Source organism: Anser brachyrhynchus (genome assembly GCF_964034855.1).
Source record: "Anser brachyrhynchus genome assembly, chromosome: 10".
In the NCBI taxonomy this organism is placed as follows: Eukaryota; Metazoa; Chordata; class Aves; order Anseriformes; family Anatidae; genus Anser; species Anser brachyrhynchus.
This window is the reverse complement of record NC_137705.1, coordinates 23,194,747-23,216,829: the sequence shown is the minus strand read 5'-3', so window position 1 is coordinate 23,216,829 and position 22,083 is coordinate 23,194,747. Positions and strand designations below refer to the sequence as shown.

Sequence of the window (22,083 nt, the reverse complement as noted above, 5' to 3'; positions counted from 1 at the left end):
ATCTTACCTGATGTCTAGTTTCACTTATTATTATGCTACTTGCTATAAGATAATGTTTTAGTTGAGTAGTTTAAGCTGTTATGTATGTTTTTACCACAGAAAAGAAAAATCAGAAAGAATTTTTTTTATTTCTTTTTTTAGAAGTGGACAATATTTTTCTCAACATTTTAAACTGTTAGGACTTCTAGTAACTTTTCACTTTAAAAGTTACACTTGAGTACATGATGATTCAAAAAAGTGAACGTTAAATTTGCTCTTAGAAACTATGGAAGAGCTGCCACAGAAGATGAGAGCTCTATAGAGTATTCTGGGAGAGAAAGCACTGAGCAGATTCAGGAAAGCCTCCTTACATTTCTAAGGCTACTCTTTGCTCCCAGAAATACTGTACTTATTAGCACTACTCCATTTTAAATTTTAGCTCCTTTATAAAGAGAATTGCTATAATCATTTCTTCATTTAAGGAAGGAGCCGTAGGAGGAAAATCGGTCAGAGAATGATTATCTCTACAACCCATTGTGGCACATGATTTCTTTCTCTGGGATTAATCATCAGTTCCAGTCCTGAGGCAAAAGGCAACGTTCATGGATTTGGCTTCCTGAACAAACACATCCACATCTGAGAGCTCCTCCACAACTCCCTGGCACTCCTTTATCCATCCCACCTCACCAAAACAAACCATTCCCAAAGTCCTGGTAAACTTCATGTTCAACCATCTAAAGTTACTGAGATTTATAATCCTGAAGAGATTAGCAGCTGCCAGCTAAAGGCAGCAGCTATATTCTCATGACATTCTTCCTGGTCATTTATATGCCTCACTTCTCTTATTTAAAAGAAATATCCTTCTTGATTTTAACCTAATTTTATATACAGACATATTTAAAAGACTACTGGCAAACAGCGAAATGATAATCAGCACAATCCTGAGGTGTGCTATCCATCTTCACCTACACAGCAACCAAAAAAGGTTCTCCAAATAAAGGTTAATTTCAGCTATAGTAAAAGTGACTTGACTAGACATGCTACAATATAAAGCACTTAAATAACAAATTCACATTTTAATTCAATACTGCTAAAATACTTTAAACATTTATTTTACGAAACCTTTTCCATCAGTATAGACAAATATTGTTCAAAGTAATATGTAAAGCAAAAGCATACAAACAAAAAAAAATAAAAGAAAATAAAGATGATTTGGAAAAGGGAGGAATGGACAAGTCACAGCAAATAAACATCATGCAAATAAGTTGTTTTCACCACTGCAATGACCCAAAATCAATTCACTTACTAGCCATCTTTCCTTTTTTCTTACAAAAATCTGATGTAAAATGACATGGAAAATCATTACAAGTTTAAGTAACAGCTGACTATCATGAAGCTGAACATACGGTATGTGTTGATGCATAGTTTTAGATTTCATTACTACATTTTGTTTTGTAATGTACTGACCATACTAATTAACAGACTTTAGCGTATATGGAGAACAACATGGAGAAAAATATGCCTGCTCTTTTACCTTATATTGTGAAAAATTTATTCATTTAGAAATGCTTAAGGATAAATCACAAATTCTGGGGAATATGTAGGCATAGCGAATTAACACAGAAATATGTTTCTATTGATTTATCACATAAATATTTTAGTCCTTATAGTACTCTGTTGAAAAGTTTAGGGCCTCATTCTGCAAAGTACTGTGTGTTCCCAGTCAACAAGTGTGCCAGGCACTCAGCGTCACCTTTAATATCTATCACTTATCCAAGTTTTATATACTTCAGAGTTGGAAGGTAGTCTGCAGTACCTCAGTTTTATACAACACAGTATCACAGTAGGAGTACCAATAATTTGTAATTGCCCTAGGTTGGCAGCAACAGCAAAAGCAAAGATTACACTTTTTACAGGATTTTTGTGAGTGTTATTAAGGGGACACTGTCAAGAAGATCAGATAAAAACTTTAAACACATTCTTATCCATTCTTCTTTTTACACATAGAGTAATGGAGTTTTTATTTGATGCTTTAAGCAACTTTGAAATAATTTATAAAAAGCAAAAAATTAATAAATAACATTATCCATTCTGCTAGACTGGACGAGGTAACCCAATGGTGACACAAACAAAGGAAATTAATCAGTCTTTTCCCAAAAAACATTAAGCAAACTTTTAGGCTTGGCTTCAGATTATTCCTACGATGACATTTTTAATATTAGTTAAAACAATTCATTTTTGTTTTAAATATGTATCTAGTTTAAAATTTAGATTGCAAAGAGACCTTCACATTCTGCTTAAGGCTGCTAGCTCATTTATTGTTATTAACAAACAAAGTAATCTATGTTGCCACTAAATGATTTCATATAGAGTAGTTGAAAAAAAGGTTTCAACCTTCAAGGAACAAGGAACAACCTTAAAGATATTTAACTCTTTTCCCTTTGTGCTAATTAATATCTGCCAGATGTGATTAATATCATGGCCTTTTAACCTTGTCCTGCTAATTAACAAATTTTAGGTCTTCTGTTTCTACAAGGTAAGGAAAGTCAGGAAACGAGGACCTTTCACTGACAGTGGATTCCCTTCAAACTCTCAGTTTTCAGATCCAGGGAACCATTACAGTAAAAACATCCAATCAGACAGAAAGCATGTTGCAACAGTTAGAACCCAAACTGTACAAAGTCTTAGAGACCACTATTAAGACACTGCTTTCAATAATGAGTAGGAAGTCCATAATACAAATGAAGAACTGTGATTTATACACTCATGATCAGACCACTAGGTTTTGTATTTTAGCTGCTGTTGCTGACTATAGGCACAAGTGTATGGTGAACCACACAAGAATTCACAATCTTTTTTCAAAGAGCAGATGATAAAATGCAGCAAAGTCTTCTCAAAATCCACTGTGTAACAAGGATATAGAACAGGAAATACATATCAAGAAATACAATCAGCATACTCATGGCACTGCGGTCTACATAACTATCCCTTCTGGGGCTTCATATTGTGTTAGTTTTGATGTGAAATCCTTAGCATTTAAATAAGATAGGCGACAAAAAATAAATTCATACAAATAAATTCATTAGAAACGTACAATGGACTGGACAGTGCAGAGCAAGACCATGGGAGAGTGGGTAAACTGTCACCCAGAACTCCACACTTCAGATCCCAATGCCTGACCTCAAGTGATATAGAATTCATTTACATCTTCAGGTGAATATAAGCTAAATCAAGAAGCTCAGGCTACACAGCAGAGCTCGTGGCTAAATGCTACTGAATAAATATCCTTGAAATGCTGGGAAGTAGTTATGCACCTACCCCATACTAAGCTCTGAGCTGCCATGGCTATGTTGCTGCATCAGAGCTGGTTTGTTTAAAACAAAAATTTTGCTTAATTTTTTTTTAAAATTGCCCACACATACTACAATCATCCGGTTCATTACTTAAAACAAAGGAAGTGCAGTTTACATTCAATTACAGATACAGATGTCCTGGGTACTTTAAAAGAAGGGCAATGGAAAATGAAAAATACCAGCCTTAGATGGTGAGATCAGGAAACCTCAAATGGCATGACTGACTTCCTTCAAATTCCACGTATATTGAGTGACCGCACTTCACTTATTTACATAGATATTACACCAGAATTAGTATTGATTTCATTGTAATGAAAACAAAATTTAGTTTAGCCTGTCATTAACTTTTGCACTGTCATTCATGGTGTATTAGAACTGAACATACAAGACTGCATGAACTGTCACAATCTAAGTTTCATTTTTTTAAAGTCAATATTAATTCTTATCAGTGTCTCTTGCAAATCTACGTTTGAAGATGTGTCCACATTACTTATTTTGACAGTGTCCCTTTAAGGCAAGGAATCCAAACTGCTCAGTGTGGGGCCCTCTACCAAATGGTGTGTGCATATAACTGAAAACATTAAAATCTAAAAAGGCTATTGAATGTTCCAGTTATTTCTGTGTATGTTTGTAGTACCTGGCTATATTTTTAAAAGTAAGGAAATAATTTTGCATTTTGAAAAGGATATATATCATAACATACAGGTCTTTACTGGAGGTTAACTTGGTTTAAGGATATGAATGTAGTACTATGAATAGGAGATGTGGTAGTGCTTATAACAGGAAATGATTTATCTGATTTAGAAAGGGACATTTTCATTACTTCAGAATATTCCAGATCTTATCAACCACCTTGTAATGTTTGTTCTGATATGTGCATTTCATTTCCTGGAGTTACTTATATACATACTATCAGATTAACATTTCAATTATGATTTCACTCATAGATAACTGTGGGAAACATGTAGGTTCCTTTTGTTCTTTGAATGATACATAGCTAGTGTGAAACTTATATTATACTTAATTCTTGTGGTGATGACCTAATTAAATCATCTCTAAAACTTACCTTGGGTTTGAATGCAATCAGTTTCAAAACCATTTCCACAGTGAACACTCCTGTGAAAACCATATTCATAATGTCCATTGCATCATTAAAGAGCTTAGACTGTCCATAGTGCTGTGAATGAAAAATATGACACATTTAAAATAAAGGTTTTAAAATAATAAATGAAAGTAAGGCAGAATACAAAAAGTTGGCAACAGTGCAGCACAGGAAAATATTTTCTAATAGTATATTTTGATTCACACCTATATACACACAAGACTAGCTAAATATCTCTGTCCAAAAATGGCTATTTAAATCTATTCTGTTCAGGCACTGAGTGGAAAAAATTTGGCATTCCTCTACATCTGGGGACCCTTAGAAGGACGGTTTTGAGGAGGATTGTGTTCCTCCAAAAAAGGAGTATTAGACAAAAGCAATTCCCCAAATCTTTTAAAGATCCCCAGATCTTTCCCCAGGTTTTAAATTACATAGCTTATATCTGCTTAAATCTGCTTAATTACATAAGCTCATATCTGCTTAAAAAGCCTGCAGTATGTTAGTCACGGAAAAACGTATTGTATAGGAGTGATATATTTAAGAGCATAACAGCGCATGCACGTTTATTGCAAAAAGTAAGTAGAATGGGTATATAGATTGGACTTGAAAGATTCTTTTTCATATCAAAATCAAGAGTACTGGGGAAAAGAAAGAAGCAACTTGGAAAAGTAGATAAGAGAAGCAGCTGGTGAAAAACAGTGGACGTAGCATGCAGGAAAAGCAGAAAAAGGTAAACATACAGACAAAAAGAGCATGTGCAAAAATAAACCCAAATATATACAGACATAGAGCTAATATAAAAAAACATATTTGTATGTTTGCATCGTTATATAATTCTAGAGTTGCTTCATATATGAAGTTTTTAAACTTCTGGAGAAGATACAGACATAGGTGGTGGTAATATGGGTTAGTACATATATGAAACAAAGACAGAACAAGTACAGAAGTTACAAAGGGATGAAGTAATGCTTAAAGGCATTGAATAAAAGAACAAGATAAGATATCTTTTATTAGATAAAAGAATCAAAGGGGTTCAGAGAAATGTTTGCTAACAGAGAAATGTTTGCTAACAGAATTTGGCTTTTACATTCCCTTCACATTTTCTTGCACATGGACAACCTTGGGAATTTATAAATTACATTTACATTTATAAATTACATTAAATTACAATGATTAAATATAGATCAATGAGCTTCATTATGTTAGGAAGACCATCCACATAAAGCTCTTTCAAACACTTATTTAAGAGAACTAATAAACAGATTAGCATGCATCACAGAAGAGTACTTTGATGAGAAGTTGTTTGTTTTAATTTCACTTTATAAAAAAATACAAGTTGCCATAAATGAAAGGCATGGTATCACCCACATCTTCCCTTGCAATTCATGCAAGTGGCTTCAGAAGAGCTTCTGGTTTTCCTACCTGCATAGCCAGGCAAAGTGTGTTCAGCATGATGAGGACAAACATGATGTATTCAAATCCAGTAGAATTCACCACGTACCAGAACTTGTACTGGTAAGGATTTTTTGGAATATATCTACGAAGAGGACGTGCTTTCAAGGCATATTCCACACACTGACGCTGTAAAAGCAAGCATGTCAAAAATTGTCAGACCATACCTAACAGTGAATCAAATTGGAATATAATTAATCATAAGTACAAAGTGTTACATATAAATCTTAGAAACATGCAGTGTATCTACTTTACATAGATTTTTTATTATTAAGTACTAACAAAGTAATCAAGTAGCTTACCAATCCTCACTTATTTATTTACAACAATATCTGATCATATACACTACTCAGTTACATACAAAGAATCAAAGAGTGCTCATGGAAATTCTGAAGTGGTTCACCTTTGTACAATGTAGTAGCAGACCACAGACAATATGTATGTATATGCATATGTATAGTATATAGTACTATGTGCACTGTATTTTATAGATACACATATCATCATACTGATACCCAGCCATAATAATACTAATGAATCATCAAGAATTCACTGTAAGGAATCCCAGTGAATAATAATAATGATGACTATTAATTAGTCTGTAAGCCGTGCTTCATCTTTACAGTTTTCAAACACCAGTGTAATTGCACAGCATAAAATCCTACAGTTAGCGAAACAGCTACTGGGGGGGTGTTATTCCTATTAGTTCAGCTAAATTGCCCAGCAAAATCATGTCACATATGTAGGAACATCACAGATTCACCTCCAACCCCATTACTACCCGAAATCTTCATAGAAGCTGGACCTTCCACTAGTCTTTTGAAGAATGCTTACAAAGTCTTACTAAGGGAGCACAAAATGCAGTATGAATGCTCCCCTAGGTTTCATGCTTACCTATGTTTGAATGAATACTGCTGTGCTACAGTCGAACATGAGCACCTGAAAAATCACGACTGATGACTGACAAGTTTCTCAGTCAAAAGATTAAACAATAAAAGGGGACAGATTTTTTATTTGAATCTATCACCTGTGAATTTCTGAATAAATGGGAAAAAAAAAAGAGTAGAATGTTTTGAACACATTCACTTTCTTTGAACATTTTCAGACTATTCAGCAAGTAACTTTTATATTCTTGTTCTTACTGTATAATCTACCTCTGCCTATGGATAAACTGGCAAGTGCTTGTAGTCTTCCTAACGTGACACCAAGAAGTGAGACACTAAGAAGTTAATTTAAATTATCAAGCTTAAGGTAACAACCTTCACAACAAAAAGCCTGAGACGCTGGGCTTACAGGAAGAGGAACATATAGTAACCTGAATATTAATTGATAGTATTTACTAGTGCTACTTTTTTTTTTTTTTAACCTAAGATATGTGTTTGATGCCCTCTTCTGGCCCAAAGCAGAAAAGAAGCTCTTTGTGCAAAAATAGTAATAACAGTAATAATAATAATAAAAGAATTATTTCAAGAACTAAAAGAGTTTATTATTTATTTTAACCTGATTTTTGTCCAGCTCACAGTTCTTATATTCTTGTTCTCCTTGTTCTTGGAATGTAACAATGACAAAACCAACAAATATGTTCATCATAAAGAAAGCAATAATGATTATATAGATGATGAAGAAAATGGATATCTCCACTCTATAGTTGTATACAGGTCCTACATTCTCGCCATTCGAATCAATAGCTTTGTACAGCAGCCTGGGGAGGGGCGGGGGGGGGGGGGGGCAGGGAGAAAGAAAAAGAAAAGAAAAATGTTATCATTAAAATGGCAAAAGAGACTCCGAGGACAGATTTCACAAGTGGCCTCCTGTTTATTATTATCTTTCTCTGAGTACTGGCAGCACTTACAAGCATATCAAACACAGAAGCACACCACACAATGTTTTGTTCGGTGATTTTTGTTGTTGTTTTTGTTTGCTTCAAAATAATCAAAATAATTACCAGCTTGGTTTTTGTTTTTCCACATAATGCTGTCCTGGAAGGCTACTCATTTAGGCAAATACCGAATGGTAGCTTGCTCTTCCAGGGTTTCTTTATGCAGTGTACTACTTCCTAGTTTTATAGTCGATTTACTCAAACACCTAAAATTTTCATATTAGTTAGTATTATTTAAATTGCATGATGGATAAATATCAAAAAGGATTACTTCCAGTAGAATTTAAAGAATACATTATTATAGCAGAAGTAGCTGAAAGATTAGGAATCAAACAAGATAAAACACAAGATTCCATTGGTATGAACAGGCACACACACACAAAACTATTATATTCAGAGACTATACAGTACTTTTAAGTTAGCCTACATTGTGCTCCTGATTTTAAATTGATTTCATTTACTGGAAGAAGCCTGATTATTGCTTGACTGTTTTGTTACCCCTAAGCGCTCAGTAAATGATAGAGAACTTTTCTGGAAAATCTGCCTCAATACTAATGTGAAAACACGGAGAATTCACTCACGCTGGCCAGCCTTCAAAAGTCGACACGGTAAAAAGGGCCATCATAGCAGACAAAACATTGTCAAAGTTGAAATCACTATTTTGCCAGACCCTCTCTTTGACCATTGGATTATCAACATCTCCATCTTTATAAACAATGTATATCCCCCTGCAGGAAAGGGAAGGAAACAAACTGCCATTAGTGAAATATTAAATTAGACCTTAGATTATTCCATGCTCTATTCAAAATAGTTCATTTTACTCCATCAGCAAGCTCATTTTATTCCCTTGATAACCTGTGTTGACAGCCTTTATTTTTTAAAGTTTCCTGCTGGATTTCAAGATGGTAATTCCAATTTATACAAACCTGAACAGCCTGTCACACATGCATGCTACATTTTAAATTATTAAAAAACAAAAGGACACTTTCTTAGCTCAAAGGAATTCTCACCGGCATTCCTCAGGATTCTGTTTTGCCTCATCAGTGCATCTGTAGAATTTTCCCTATGTATAAAACAAGAAAAACAATGATAAAATGCAGAATAAACAAAGTAAATGCATTTATACTATGACTGGTTCAGAATGGGACCAGCCCACTTCCAGCAGCAAGCCACACAGAATTCAGCTCAGCTTTGCTCTTCTTGGTGAAGTGCAGATTTTGAGAGTTTGCTTACCTTGAACAGCTGCACTCCAATGCAAGCAAACATGAACTGCAGCAGAGTTGTAACAATCATGATATTACCAATAGTTCTAATAGCCACAAAGACACATTGAACAACATGCTGGAAAGAAACAAAAAAATTAAACACAACTTGTTATTTAGTAGCATCACAAAATACTACCATAAGAGTAAACACCTATTTTATCACATTTAGATTAATTTTTTAAACTACCATTTTTGCATTGTCAGTATTATACCTGCTACCACACTTAAACTTGTTTTCTAAATTTGTAAGTTTGTTGAGATAGACCTAGCAGCACGTATAGATTAAAAAGTACATAAGCACTGTGGAACAACAATGGAAATATTGCTGTGACATGTTGGTTCACAGCAAGTGTTATGGTCAAAACACCACCATGGCAGTGGTGTTCCTCCACATATAAACTGCTGTAATAGTGGGCACAATCTGGCCTAGTACATTTAAGAATCAGGAACTGATTTATGGTGTTGCCCTGTGACCTTCTCCAGGGAATTTTTCTTGTGCTAGACTTTTTAACCTGAGGCAGTATTGAAGAATAAGGTCAACAGAAACATAACTTAGAAAAAGATAAAAATAAATACCTTAAGTCCTTTTGCTCTGTTTATTGCCCTTAGGGGCCTCAAGACTCTTAAGACTCTGAGGATCTTCACAACTGAGATAGCACTTGATCTGGGAAAAAAAGAAAGAAAAAAAAAGAAAAAAAAAAGTTTTTCTGTTACTTTTAAGGTAACTGATTTTACTTGTAATAATAACGTTCTTGCAACTTTCTTATACATGAAAATTTGAAAAAATATATCAAAATTTAACTTACAAGATTTTTGAAGCACTCCTTTACTGATTCTTATTGATACTAGAAAATAGTATTAACCTCATAAATACCATAAGGATAATTTTGATTTCTGGAGCAACTTGGGAATTAACAGCTCAGAATCTTGTCTGACACTAATACAATTAAGTTTGGTCAGGAGAAAAATACTCCCCAAAGTATTTTTCCATGTTGACAATCTCTTTCAAAAACAGTGTTTAAGTACTGTAAATCCACAAATACCTTAATTTCCAACCAACTGGATTTAAAAAGATCTAATTCGACTCACATTCTCTTTAAGTAGCTACAACTGCGTTTTGAGATAAAATAATAGTAGACAGCCCTTTAAAGAACACGTTGTGAAACTGAAAGCTTGCATAATTGGTAGTACAAGCAGAATACAAATCGGGAAGCAGCTGACGGACACCCAGCCCTTGCTCTTTTCTAGGTCAGTAAAGGCTTCACAGATGATTCTGAATGAGGCACAACTGCTCATGCAGTGAATTAGTAAGCACCTTCAGACTCTTATTATGTTCTGCCTCATCCAAAAGAAGGAAGCAAAACATATCTTCACTACCACTTTCAGTCCTGATTAAGGTACAACTTCTCTCCCCTTCAAATTCTGTCAGGTTACATAGCCCAGTAGGGCAATGCCAAAAGAACAAGCTCATAGAACTAGACTGTACATGTGGCAATAAAACAGGGTAATCTTCTGAAACTAATAAACCTCCTGAAACTCCAGGAATTACTTGCTACACAATAGTGTCGTGGTGCTCTTCCTTGTTCTCTTAGCAATAGCAGGAAGCAGGAATTTGTTTCCAACCTGTATTAGTAATGAGTTACAACACTCTCCACATAAAGCATTAATTCATCCCATTCCCAGCCCTGAATACTGATTTTGCACACCTACATACAATGGCAGAACAAAAGGAGCTGGAAGATTGATTTCAGTATAAAACCCAAAAGCAAAAATAAATTGTTCACATTATAATACTTACTGAATACCAAACGATACCAGAGAAACTCCCACAACCAGCAAATCCAGCAAATTAAAATAATTCCTGCAGAAGGACCCTTTATGAAGGAACGCTCCAAAAGCTGTCATCTAAAAACAGAATTGTTACATGTTTACTCCCCATTTCAATTTATCAAAGTGGCGTTTAGGCTGTTTACAAGACACTTGCCTGGAGTGTGAATGCATACAATAGCATCTCACCTTCTAAAAGGAACTGAGATAAAAAATCCCACTACGTATGTTAACTAACTTTCATTTAAATCACAATATTCTGCTCAAGCAACACAAGCAAATGTGTTAATTGTTTCTGATGTCAACAAATGTTGTACTCATGTAAGAACTGATCTCACTGAACTGATTGGGCCTTTTACAGAAAAATGACTAAAAGAACCATAAAACTCCCACACTTACTAAACTATAAGGACCAGATTCTGACTCTTAATCATTCTTTTTGTCTTGAGAATTGAAGGAGCTGAAAATGCATTGCAAAATCCTGAGAGTAAAATCTGGTGCAGAAGCAGTACAAGGCTGTCACAAGGCAGCATCACATCGCTGTTTTTCTCTTTCACTCCGGAGATGGGTTAAGATAATGAGTGGGTATCTTGGAAGACAGTATACGTGGTGTTTGTGGTACTGGGGACTAGGATTCCTCAGGGCAGTGGAACAACGCGTACACTGTCCTAGCTCACTTCACTTCCAGTTGTATAGAATGTGGTTAAACTAATTAAAATCAGTGGGAGTTAAGCACTAATATAACTATATAAAGATGTATCAAGCCTACATCTATCTACAAACCTCCATTCACACTGTAGTATGTGATCATTCAACTGTATTTAACGTAAATACTCCCATGAATGTTAAAATATATGGATGTAGAAATACAGCTGAAGTACTCATCATCCCATCTTTATATGGGAACTCACGCTTCCATCATTACAAATCCCAGCACAAGCATTTGACTAAAACTGTTCTACAAAAACACCATTCTGTCCTTTGCTCAGGTCAAGGCAAACCCTAAAGCAAACACGAGGTAGTAAGCATGGCCACACAGCCTTCAGAAGAGCCAATGCTGGAGAGCACTCACTGAGCTGAGCATCTGGGACGCCACCACTGTTGCTCTTTTCCTCCTGCCACACCAGTGGGGACTGGTTTAAATGGTGTGGGATTAGCACAGCTGGGGCAAGGTTAAAAGCATAAGGCTGTAACCTGGCCTTCACTCTGATGTTTTCACATTTGCCAAGTACTGCAAACAGGATGGTAAGCTGGATTTGAAAGCTATGGAGGGGTTACATAAGAGAATTCTTAAACGCTTTAAACTGATATTGCAGCTTTTCTGTTATTCATATTCTCACTCATAACCTCAACAGCATATAATGTGGAAACCCTCATGTCTACAGAGCAGGCAGTAAAACAGAGCAGAGGAAGACTCTTCACGTGTGTTATTCTATTTTAATACTCGCTTTTTTGGACATGTGCAAGTTTCTCCTCTGCAGCTGATAATATTGCCACTGGTTATCTTCTTATTGGTTTCACATATTTTTTGACTGGAAAATTAAGGAATGCTATTTTTCCTACAGATCTTGAATTTGCTCCCTGTAGAACACACATAACTTCTGTATGACTTGGATACTGTCGAAAGCCCAGTGCAGAACCCAGCAGGAAAAACATGGAGGACTCAAGCCACAAGCAAGCAAAGCCAGAATCTGAGACATGTTAGAAAAGCAGGCATGTATATGTACTGTCTGCTAAACTTTTTATGGTACAATTTATTTTCTTTATAAATACATGTGAGTGCACTGCCAGGCGGAGCTTCCTGGAGAAAGCGGAGTCAGGAGCATCAACATTTTGGGCTCTGGTTGGGCTCCTTGTTTCTTTGTAGTATTTCACAATGCCAGATTTCAGTAGCTCTGATGCTTCCTACTTCCCTAGAATAACTCAATGTCAGAATATTTTGCAGTCAGTAGGAACATTTCTTAATTCATCCAGTTATGCTTGTTTATGCCAGAATTTATAATTCCTCTGTCCGTAGAGAAACACAACTACAGAAGCTATACAAACATCTGTTCAGAGCATGTGGGTGGTCTATTGACTCTCTTCTGCCACAGAAATGGCACTAACATATTTAGTATGGCTTCTCAAATTCAGAGTTTGGAACTAGTTTGTTCTAATGCTACAAAACATTTCAGTGCTTCATTCTTTTCTTTGTTTTTTTCTCTTGATGTGAAAAATCTGGATTCTTTTTTCTAGAATGTTAAAAATGTTACAAGATTTACCAATTTTTTAGCAAGTTCCTCACTGCTGAAAATGAGAAGGGGATAAACAGAAGTCTGTGAGAATATCTCCAAGCATAAATATATTCTACTACTTACAGGACAGCTTATCTTGTAAACAGCCCAAATATTGCATCAATTAGTATTAATCAAATTGCATTGTGAAGAGTATGCACAGCAATATGAGCAAAAGCTGGGAGAAGAGATTTTGTTAAGCTTAATCCTCAACTGGAAATGTAAAGTTTATGTACAGATTCTTAGTGCACCAGAAATTCATAATTGTATAGATCGGGTTTACTCAAGCAAAAGCTTATGGTGAATATGCACTGAGTTAAATTTTTAAGAATTATACAAAATTCTCTGGAAAAATATTAACAAATTAAAAAAATATATACTTTTATTGCTTTGTTCAGCATTTTCCCCATGTGAACCTAACATGCTCAGTTATACAGCTTCTTTGCCAAAATAAGATATACACATGTAAAGTCTGAGTAACCCCAATGGATATTCTCAATAATCAGTACACAAACTGTACATTAAAATGCCAGTTTTGAACTCATGCATGGGTAATACATTTAAGCAAGCATATTTATGCCTTTCTGTGTATTTAAATGTATGCCCAAGACAAGATAAATGCGAAGTATCTTAGTATACAGATAGATAAATGCAAGATATCTTGCAAGTCCTATTGCAAGAAAATAGTTATCTATTTTATCTCTGTGAATATAGTTCAGCAAGAGAAATGAGAAATTACATGCTCCCTCCTTACAAGACTGATCAACTCTTTTTAGAAATGCCAGAGCAGGGAGAAGGAAAAGCTCATGCGCAGTGTTTTTTTTCCCTTTTCTGACAACTGTAAGTTTTAAAGGGTAAAAAAAAATGAATTACTAAATTGATGTAATGATAAAAAGTCAGCTTCTACATGCATCCAATGGCAAAAAATAACCAATCAAAACTATAAGAAATTGTCAAATAAAAAAAATCCTCTTGTTTAAAAAAAGTTTAGCTTTGATCGCTTAGAGAAAAGGCGAAGAACATTTCAAGTGCCTTTTCTTGGCAGGTGACACACAAGGAAAATCCTTTTAAACAAACTTCCTTTAAAACCCTGTTACCTTCAAAATGATCTCAAATGTAAACATACTAGTGAAGACATAATCTGCATACCCTAGGATCTGGAAGGTAAACAAAAAGTTACAAACATTATTGCTAAAGCTGCTTTTGAGCTAACAAGGATCAATTAACAATGCATTACCTTTAACAGGATTTCAACAGTAAAGATGGCTGTGAAAGCATAGTCAAAGTAACCAAGTATCTGCAAGGTATAATATGTGCCACAGTAAGAAATCCATCTATTAATAATTTTTTACAATTTAGACCACATGCACAACAACACCTGAAGAAATCTAAATAGGTAAATGGGGAATTAAGTCAATGTAGTTTAAAATACCAGCTACTGTGCAACCATTTTTGTTTACATAAAAAATTATTAGATGTCAACATAGTTAGATATGAGATTTTACCACAAAAACCCAGTAAGTGAGACTTTCTTTCAATTCAGACTTTCCTCTGTCAGCTTTCACAGGTACTTTCTTCAGCCTTTCACAGAGATACATGATCTTACGAACAAGAGAGATGTTTACTATTAAGTTAGCTTTTTTTGTTGTCGTTACTGTACAGACTGAGCTAAAGTGTCACAAAGCAAATTAATGAATAACTGAAATAATTAAAATCAGCACTGCATCTATTTTTTCTGAAACTTGGAAGATATAGCAGTGATTTTTTTTTCCTGGAAATTTAGAAGAACCCACACCTGTGACACGCATAGTGACATGCAAACTTTTTAAAATATTTTGTATTTCATACTAAAGTCTCTATTGTCAACAGGAACATTGCCATATATTTCAACAGAACCAGGATTTCACCCTTTCAAGGTGGCAGTACTGCTAGCACCTAATTTAGTTATTGCCATGCACTGCAGTACTGCACTAGTTTAGTTTCAAGGATCCAGCAATTCACCCAGCAATCAGTTGTGCACAGAAACATGTTGCCTGTGGTGCAGCAGATAATAAAATGGGAAGGAGGAATAAAATAAAGAGACAACACGCAAAGGAAATATTCCTATTAGATCAGATAAAAGGAATTTTTCTTTCCCATGTTCAGATGAAGAATATATCCTTCTGTCCCTTTCAGGAGCTGAAAGAGTCATATATGAAAGCCATTCAACAAAAATTAGCAGTAAGGAATTCTAGAGTTAAAAGACATGTTTTAAAGCCATTCCATTTTGTTAAACTTGTTTTTACACTCCTGTACTATGTCATGAATTTCAGCAGAGACACAGAAGCTGAGACCCATCATGATGGTTAGCTACCATGTTCAGCAGTAGCAAGTGTGTCTTGATCCCTCAAGGACATAGCCCATGTGCTGTCCATTATCTTGGAATCTTACCACGACCTTCAGTGATGGGCAAACACAGGATATTCATCACAAAAAGCAAGGACTGTCTAGAAGCAATGATATTTGCAGAAGGGATAGCATGAACACTCACCAGAAGGCCATAATATTGAACTTGAGTGCCAACTGGAATAAGCAGAGGCCACCCTTGTACAAACTTAACAACCAACTTTTGCATCATATTTTTCAGTGTTTTTGAGTCTTCCACCTACCAACTCACAAACTCAATGCTAAGCTCTCTATTCTGTCATTCAACTGGAAGTTCTTTCCCTTGCCAAGTTGGCCATTTGAAGGAAACATGATCACTGAAAATAATAACAAGGAAAATATGCAAGTCTGGTGCATTTGTGAATTTTTGCAAGAGGGCAATGTCTTCTCAAAATCACTCAAACATTTTACCTGTTAGGTAAAGGAATAGGAATAACCTCTTCAATTACTACCACTCTGGAGTTGCATCTTCCTAGCACTCCTCTGGTTACAAAAAGAAATACCAGCCCTTCAAGCCATTTCTACAGTAACTATTTCAGTATTGCTCACCAGGTCTGTTTTGTTCATCTGCTATCATGATATATTTGTAAGATTGCACTTGTTCAGATTTACAGATATGGAAACAACATGGCTCCACTGAACACTACGCAGAGTGCCTTTGTGCTCTGACCTAGTTTTACCTTTGGAGAAAGGTAAAATTGATTTTGGAAGGTCTTTCTGTTGATGTCCTGTTGTTTTTTTGTTTGTTTGTTTTGTTTTGTTTTTTAATGTTATGAGTTCAATTCTCAAGCTTTTCTCTAGAAGGAGAGGCTAAACAAAAGCTGCATTTTCCATGTAATTGCCCCAGTAGTTCTTTACTGGAACCTTTACTGACCTAGTAGACCCATCTTGGAAGATGTGGAAGAATTTTCTCTAACTCCGTGGCTATCTCTGCAAATCAGTAATAAGACAGGAGAGAACTGGAAGTTCTGTCCAAGTCCCCACAGACTATTACTGGTTCCATCATCTCAGCTATTTCATACCTAATCAAAAGCATGCACAACTCACAATAACTTGATAGGCTTACTTCACCACTAATACAAAATGGTTCTAATACCTATGATGTTCCAACAGTAAAGTTACTTGTCTTTAAAAGATTTATGTCTTTTACAGAAAAAAAAATACCTGTGTATGACTTGAAAAAGTAAAAGGAAAGTTTCTTAACTTGAAAACCAAAACTCAGGCAATAGTCCCAAAGGATTGTTATTCTGTGAAGAAATATTAATCTTCAGACATAAAAATGATGGTCTTACATTATTTCTAAAAGAGTGGCTGCGAATTGGGTCTTCTGCTGCTAGGGAAACACTGCTCAGCATGATGAAGACAAGGATGAGATTGGTAAAGATGTGGTGATTGATGAGCCTATGGCATCCCACTCGAATTCTGCAGAAGAAATACAAAAATATACTACATGTGCAAATAGAATTCAGCAGATAGCTAATACAGATTTTCTATTACTTTGCCAATGCCAGTGGAACAGGAGAACCATCAGCAGCTAAAAAGCAGTGTGTATACTGAAGCTATTGCTATGCCTTATAAAAATTTAAAAAATTCAAAATCCAGTCCACCTGTTGTGAAGGCGCACTTAACAAAGGAATCTAAGAGAAATAATTTCCCAGCAGAATGGGTTTTGAATGTCATTAGAAGTTCCAGTGTTTCTACCACTGTGCACATACATAAAGGACAATGTCAAATGGGCCAAATGCCACATGTTAAGTCATTTCAGATCCCAAGTTTGATTTGACATTTATTAAAGCTGTCAAAAATATTAATTTGGTGAAATGTTGTTTAGGATGGAGATCTCATTGTGTTACTTAAAGACTCCACTTAAATCAGAATCTCCTGGGAAGACTCTTTTTTGCAGAATTATAGGACAAGTGAGTGTTGAATATTACAGAGCTGCTACGATTCAGCCAAATATGATGAAGTGGAACTGCACATATGCTTACAATCACTGAGACCAAGGTTACTGAGCACTTCACTGGAGTTGGTCCAGGATTAAATTTGCAAAAAGGCAGGATCGGGTTCTTAACTGTTGAACACCAAAGTTGTCTGAAATATTCTTCTGAAGAATAAGGAGGCTCTTAGTAAAAATTTACTCTACTGTTAAGTAGATTATCAGCATACAGTGTATCTCAGTTAAGCAAAATTTTGGCCTGAGAAACTATAGCACTACTTGAAGTCAAAAGGAATTTGATATGTTCAGATCTAGTGATTTTTGCATTCAGCATATGTGTTCTTAAAATTAACAGTTTAAATAGATATCTTTCCAGTTTGTCTGAAAATTCTGAGGAATATTAGATAGCCCATGTAATCAGTAAGATACAAGACCAAAACATTGTATCCTGATCCTCATGCTGTCTTTTAGTCTTACCTGTGATGACCTCAAATACTGAGAAGACAGTATTTTCCCATACCAAATAACTTTTAAAATCCTTTCTAAGACTACTGATAAAATTGCCATATATGAATCTATCAGCTATCTTCAGTCCTGTAGGAAATGAATTCTGTTCACTTGTTCGCTTCTGTCCAAAAAGTCAGTAACAACTTTTACTGACTATTGAAGCTTGCTTTCTTCATCGCTATAGAACCTGAAATGTTCTGGAGTTAGACACTGGTGAAAGATTCCTGTTCCTCCCCAAATCCAACTACTATTTCTCTTGATTTTTTTTTGTTAAGTAATTGTCTTTCTCTTCAGTGTTTGCTTGAATCTGGAAAAATACTGTCCCCCTAAGAGGAATATATATATCCTTTCTCCTTTTCACTTTCTCTCTTTCTTACTTTCTCTTCTTTCTCACCCTTACAGCTACAAAAAGGTACCTTTCTTCCTAGGGTTTCTAGGAATCCTATCTCATGTAAAAAACACTCGTATCATGTCACACCTTTTATATCCAGTGCCTAACAAAATAAATAGCTAATATACATTAAAGAATACTTTTCACCCTGATGCGGGCTTGATAGTCTATATGTAAAAGATGCTGTCATCTTTGACAGTGGGAAGCAAATTAATGTATATAACAAATTAGTTTTATTTACCAAGTCATTTAGAAAATTGTAGGAGATATACCAATCTCTATCTTGCTGCAGACAGATACTGCAATTCTTTCCTTAACCTCACACCTCATTGCAAGGAAGCCTGCTCCTTCATCACCTGAGAAGCTAAAACAGTATTTTTCAAAATGATATTTACGGATTGGTGCTGCTGAAAATGAAGAAGGCACTCCCTTCAGGGATTGGTGTTATCTTCTCCTTCATATTTAGTTCTGATATTCTACGGGGACGTGGGCCTGCTGGTACCTCTGGTTCTTCCTCCTCATCTTCTTCATCTTCACCTACTTTAAATTAAACATTTCTTTTACTAGGAAAGGAAAAAAGACTATTTTTTTTTCATAACAATATACAATTTTATTAAAATATATATGGCTCACTGGAAAATTATGTATGCATACCACAGTTCTAAAAATCTATGAACCAATATGAATGAATCTATGAAAGTTCCTAAGAGATTCACCCCAGAGTACTGAAGGAGTTAGCAGATGTCCCTGCTGACTGAAAGCTAGACAACGCCATACCCGTCTACAAGAAGTGTTGTGAATGGGGCTACATCTGGTTGGCAACTGGTCACTAGTGGTGTTCCTCAGGGCACAGGCCTGGGGCTGGTTCTGTTCAAAGCATTTATCAGTGATCTGGATGCAGGAGTGGAATGACTCTTAGTGAGTTCACTGACAACGGTAAACTGGGAGGTGCTGTTGATTCTCTGGAGGGATGATAGGCCTTTCAGAGGGATCTAGATAGACTGGAACATTGGACAATCAGCAATGGGATCAAATTCAGTATGGGTAAGTGCCTGGCACTGACACAACACTGGGACAGGGCAATGCCAGACACAGGTAAAGACTGGGATACAAGTGGCTGGAGAGCAGCTCAACAGAAAGAGATCTGGGAGTTCTGGGTGACAGTAGGCTGAGCATGAATGAGGCAGTAGTGTGCCCTGGCAGCCAGGAGGGCAAACTGCATTTGGAAACACAGCATAGCCAGTCAGTCAAAAGAGGTAATTCTCTCACTATAAATATATTGTTGCTGCAGCTTTACCTTTAATATTGTGTGCAGTTCTGGGCTCCGCAATATAAAAAGGGTATTAAGATAATCAAAAGGTAGGGTAGAATCAGATTTCTGTATTAGGTGTCCAGACAATCAGTCAGAACTTATTATTAGACAGACATGTCTGCCGGACTAGAAGAAGCTAAAACAAAAGTAACTGAACACCTTCAGCCCTGGAATCTCCTTTTTTTGCCAAACATTTTAGAATTTGCTCTCGCATCCAGATAAGAATAGGCCCGGCAGTTTTCAGGCTCACAGTATTAACTCTCATGTATGTATGGTCTAGGGAACTGAAGAAAAAGGTCATACTTCACTTACAGATCCATTTATCCAGTGATAACAGAGCACAACTTCACCAACTTCAAATGAATTGATGCAGTGTTCAGTGAGAGCTAGTTTAGGATATTTTAGCAAACTTAAATGCTCTTGTCTTCTGGCTGGTATTCACGTACCTGGTACATCACAGGGTGGATAGGGATCTTTATCCTCATCCTCTCCTTCTCCATATTCAGCAATTGTCACCTATGGCAATGAAAGAGATGCACAAGGAGAAATAATTTTTCGTATAGCTTTCTTTGTGTATAAAACTTATTAGAAAGCAAAACAACTGAGCCTCTGAAGTCAAGAAAGTCACCCCCATGTTTACTTTGAGTTTTTTTGAAACAGTGTAACACAGAGAACAGTGGAAGAAAACTGACATTTTAACACATTTTTATAAGATGATTTTTATATAATATCCACATACTTCTACCTGTGTATATTACAATCAGGATATAACCAACAGATTTAGTTAAAAAAAATATACTAAAATCATTTGAAAATTCAAATAAGAATTTATCATTCACTAATCTCTTTCATTGGATTTATCTGGCAAAACACATACAGGGATCCTAAGGTTATGTCAATTAATTATTGCATGCTCTAAGAGCTCCCCTTCTCAGGATATCAAAATCAAAAGGATTTTCTGGACTAAGAGATTCTGCAAGGTTGCAAAGCATCAGAACAGTTTCCTTTGCCTAGAAAAAATATGTGGACGATGAATTCATAAAACAAATCACAAAGCACAGCAGGCTTGAAAAGTACTCCTTAGAGTGAAACTTAGTGAAACTGCTTCTCTAAAAGACACATTTTAAAAAATAAACACCTTACTATCCTTGGGCTTCTTTTGGTCACTTTCTGCCTTCTCACTTTTTTTATTTTCCAGACTCTCCTTTCTACAAAATACAAAAAATATATATATAAAAATTAAAAAATTACAATGCAAATAATGTAAACACAGAAGACTTAAAGTGAACTATACCCATTCTTTGAAAAGTTAAGAGAGTATACCTAAACACATTGTAAAATATTTAAAAATATATTTAAAACAGTCAATGTCAGAGCAATAAAAGCTATTGCATTTGAATGCACTACATCCATTTAAAACATTATCATTTTGAACATATTGCAGAAGCTAATCCCCCAAAAATTCAATGCATGATCATTACTCCTTTCTAGGTGGATAAGTTGTGCCCTTGGACTCAAATAACAACTTGCACTGACTTCAATACGCATGCACTGATCTCACAGAAGGTTGTATTCTTCTCTATATAAGGGTTACAGAACTGATTCCACAGGGCAAGAACAAATTCACTGGCAAGAACAAATACATTCTTGTTCTAATTGTGCAATAAATCCTACTATTGTAATGTTTAAATATCAGCTGGCTTATCATTATGTCCTTAGATGACCCTATTTTCCTAGTCACTAGCCAAATTTTATCTAAAATTATTTTAATTGGGTGTTACTTTAATGTCAAGGTAAATTCTTTCCTTCTTTTCTCCTCAGTCCAGTAAATTTTAAAGATGGTGAAGGCGTTTATGTAAAGAAAATCCTTATGAAAGAATGAATTCCTTACTTTCTTCTTCCCCTCTCCTGCTCATTCAACAGGCCTGAACTGTTTTACCTTGCATTCTTTTTCCTTTCCTTTTCTTCTGCTTCTTCCTTCTGAGCTGTATTTAGACTTTCAGCATCTGCCAAGTTATCCACAGCAATGGCCAAGAAGACATTTAGCAAGATATCTGTTTCAAATCATTTTAAGGACATTATGGCTTACCACACGTTTAGTTTATTATCAGCAGAAACACTGACAATGTGAGAGAGATAAAACCCATGTTCCCAACCTTAAGTGTAGAGATGTGTGATGCTGGAGTGTAGTACAAATAACACTCATTTCATGGACCAGAATAATACCAACTGTAAAATCAGCAGAGGTCAATTAGGGTCACTGATTTTAAAATAGCAGAATATTTGATGTATTTAAACGAACAAACAAAATAACTTTATGCTTGCCTGATCAAGTTTTAAATATGAAACATTGTTTTGTAAAAGTCAAGACTGCTCAGGCATT

At 35.5% G+C, this 22,083-nt stretch overlaps 1 protein-coding gene across 27 annotated transcripts in view; it reads right to left on the bottom strand.

Annotated features, from left to right (window-relative positions):
• CACNA1D (calcium voltage-gated channel subunit alpha1 D) overlaps window positions 1–22,083 on the bottom strand; it is a 211,258-nt gene that overhangs the window by 49,194 nt on the left and 139,981 nt on the right. For 16 of the 27 annotated variants that reach the window (XM_080606375.1, XM_080606365.1, XM_080606388.1 and 13 more), the window contains 14 exons: window positions 21,640–21,754; window positions 20,839–20,908; window positions 20,147–20,216; window positions 18,784–18,928; window positions 16,847–16,976; window positions 14,368–14,427; window positions 10,829–10,935; window positions 9,607–9,694; window positions 8,999–9,106; window positions 8,776–8,828; window positions 8,347–8,493; window positions 7,387–7,588; window positions 5,857–6,015; window positions 4,399–4,509 (listed from right to left, as the gene is read on the bottom strand). In XM_080606375.1, coding sequence (XP_080462501.1) covers window positions 4,399–4,509; window positions 5,857–6,015; window positions 7,387–7,588; window positions 8,347–8,493; window positions 8,776–8,828; window positions 8,999–9,106; window positions 9,607–9,694; window positions 10,829–10,935; window positions 14,368–14,427; window positions 16,847–16,976; window positions 18,784–18,928; window positions 20,147–20,216; window positions 20,839–20,908; window positions 21,640–21,754 — 1,565 coding nt within the window. Of the gene's footprint in view, window positions 1–4,398; window positions 4,510–5,856; window positions 6,016–7,386; window positions 7,589–8,346; window positions 8,494–8,775; window positions 8,829–8,998; window positions 9,107–9,606; window positions 9,695–10,828; window positions 10,936–14,227; window positions 14,288–14,367; window positions 14,428–16,846; window positions 16,977–18,783; window positions 18,929–20,146; window positions 20,217–20,838; window positions 20,909–21,639; window positions 21,755–22,083 lie in introns of all 27 variants that reach the window. The other 11 variants (XM_080606385.1, XM_080606368.1, XM_080606380.1 and 8 more) reach the window with 4 other exon arrangements.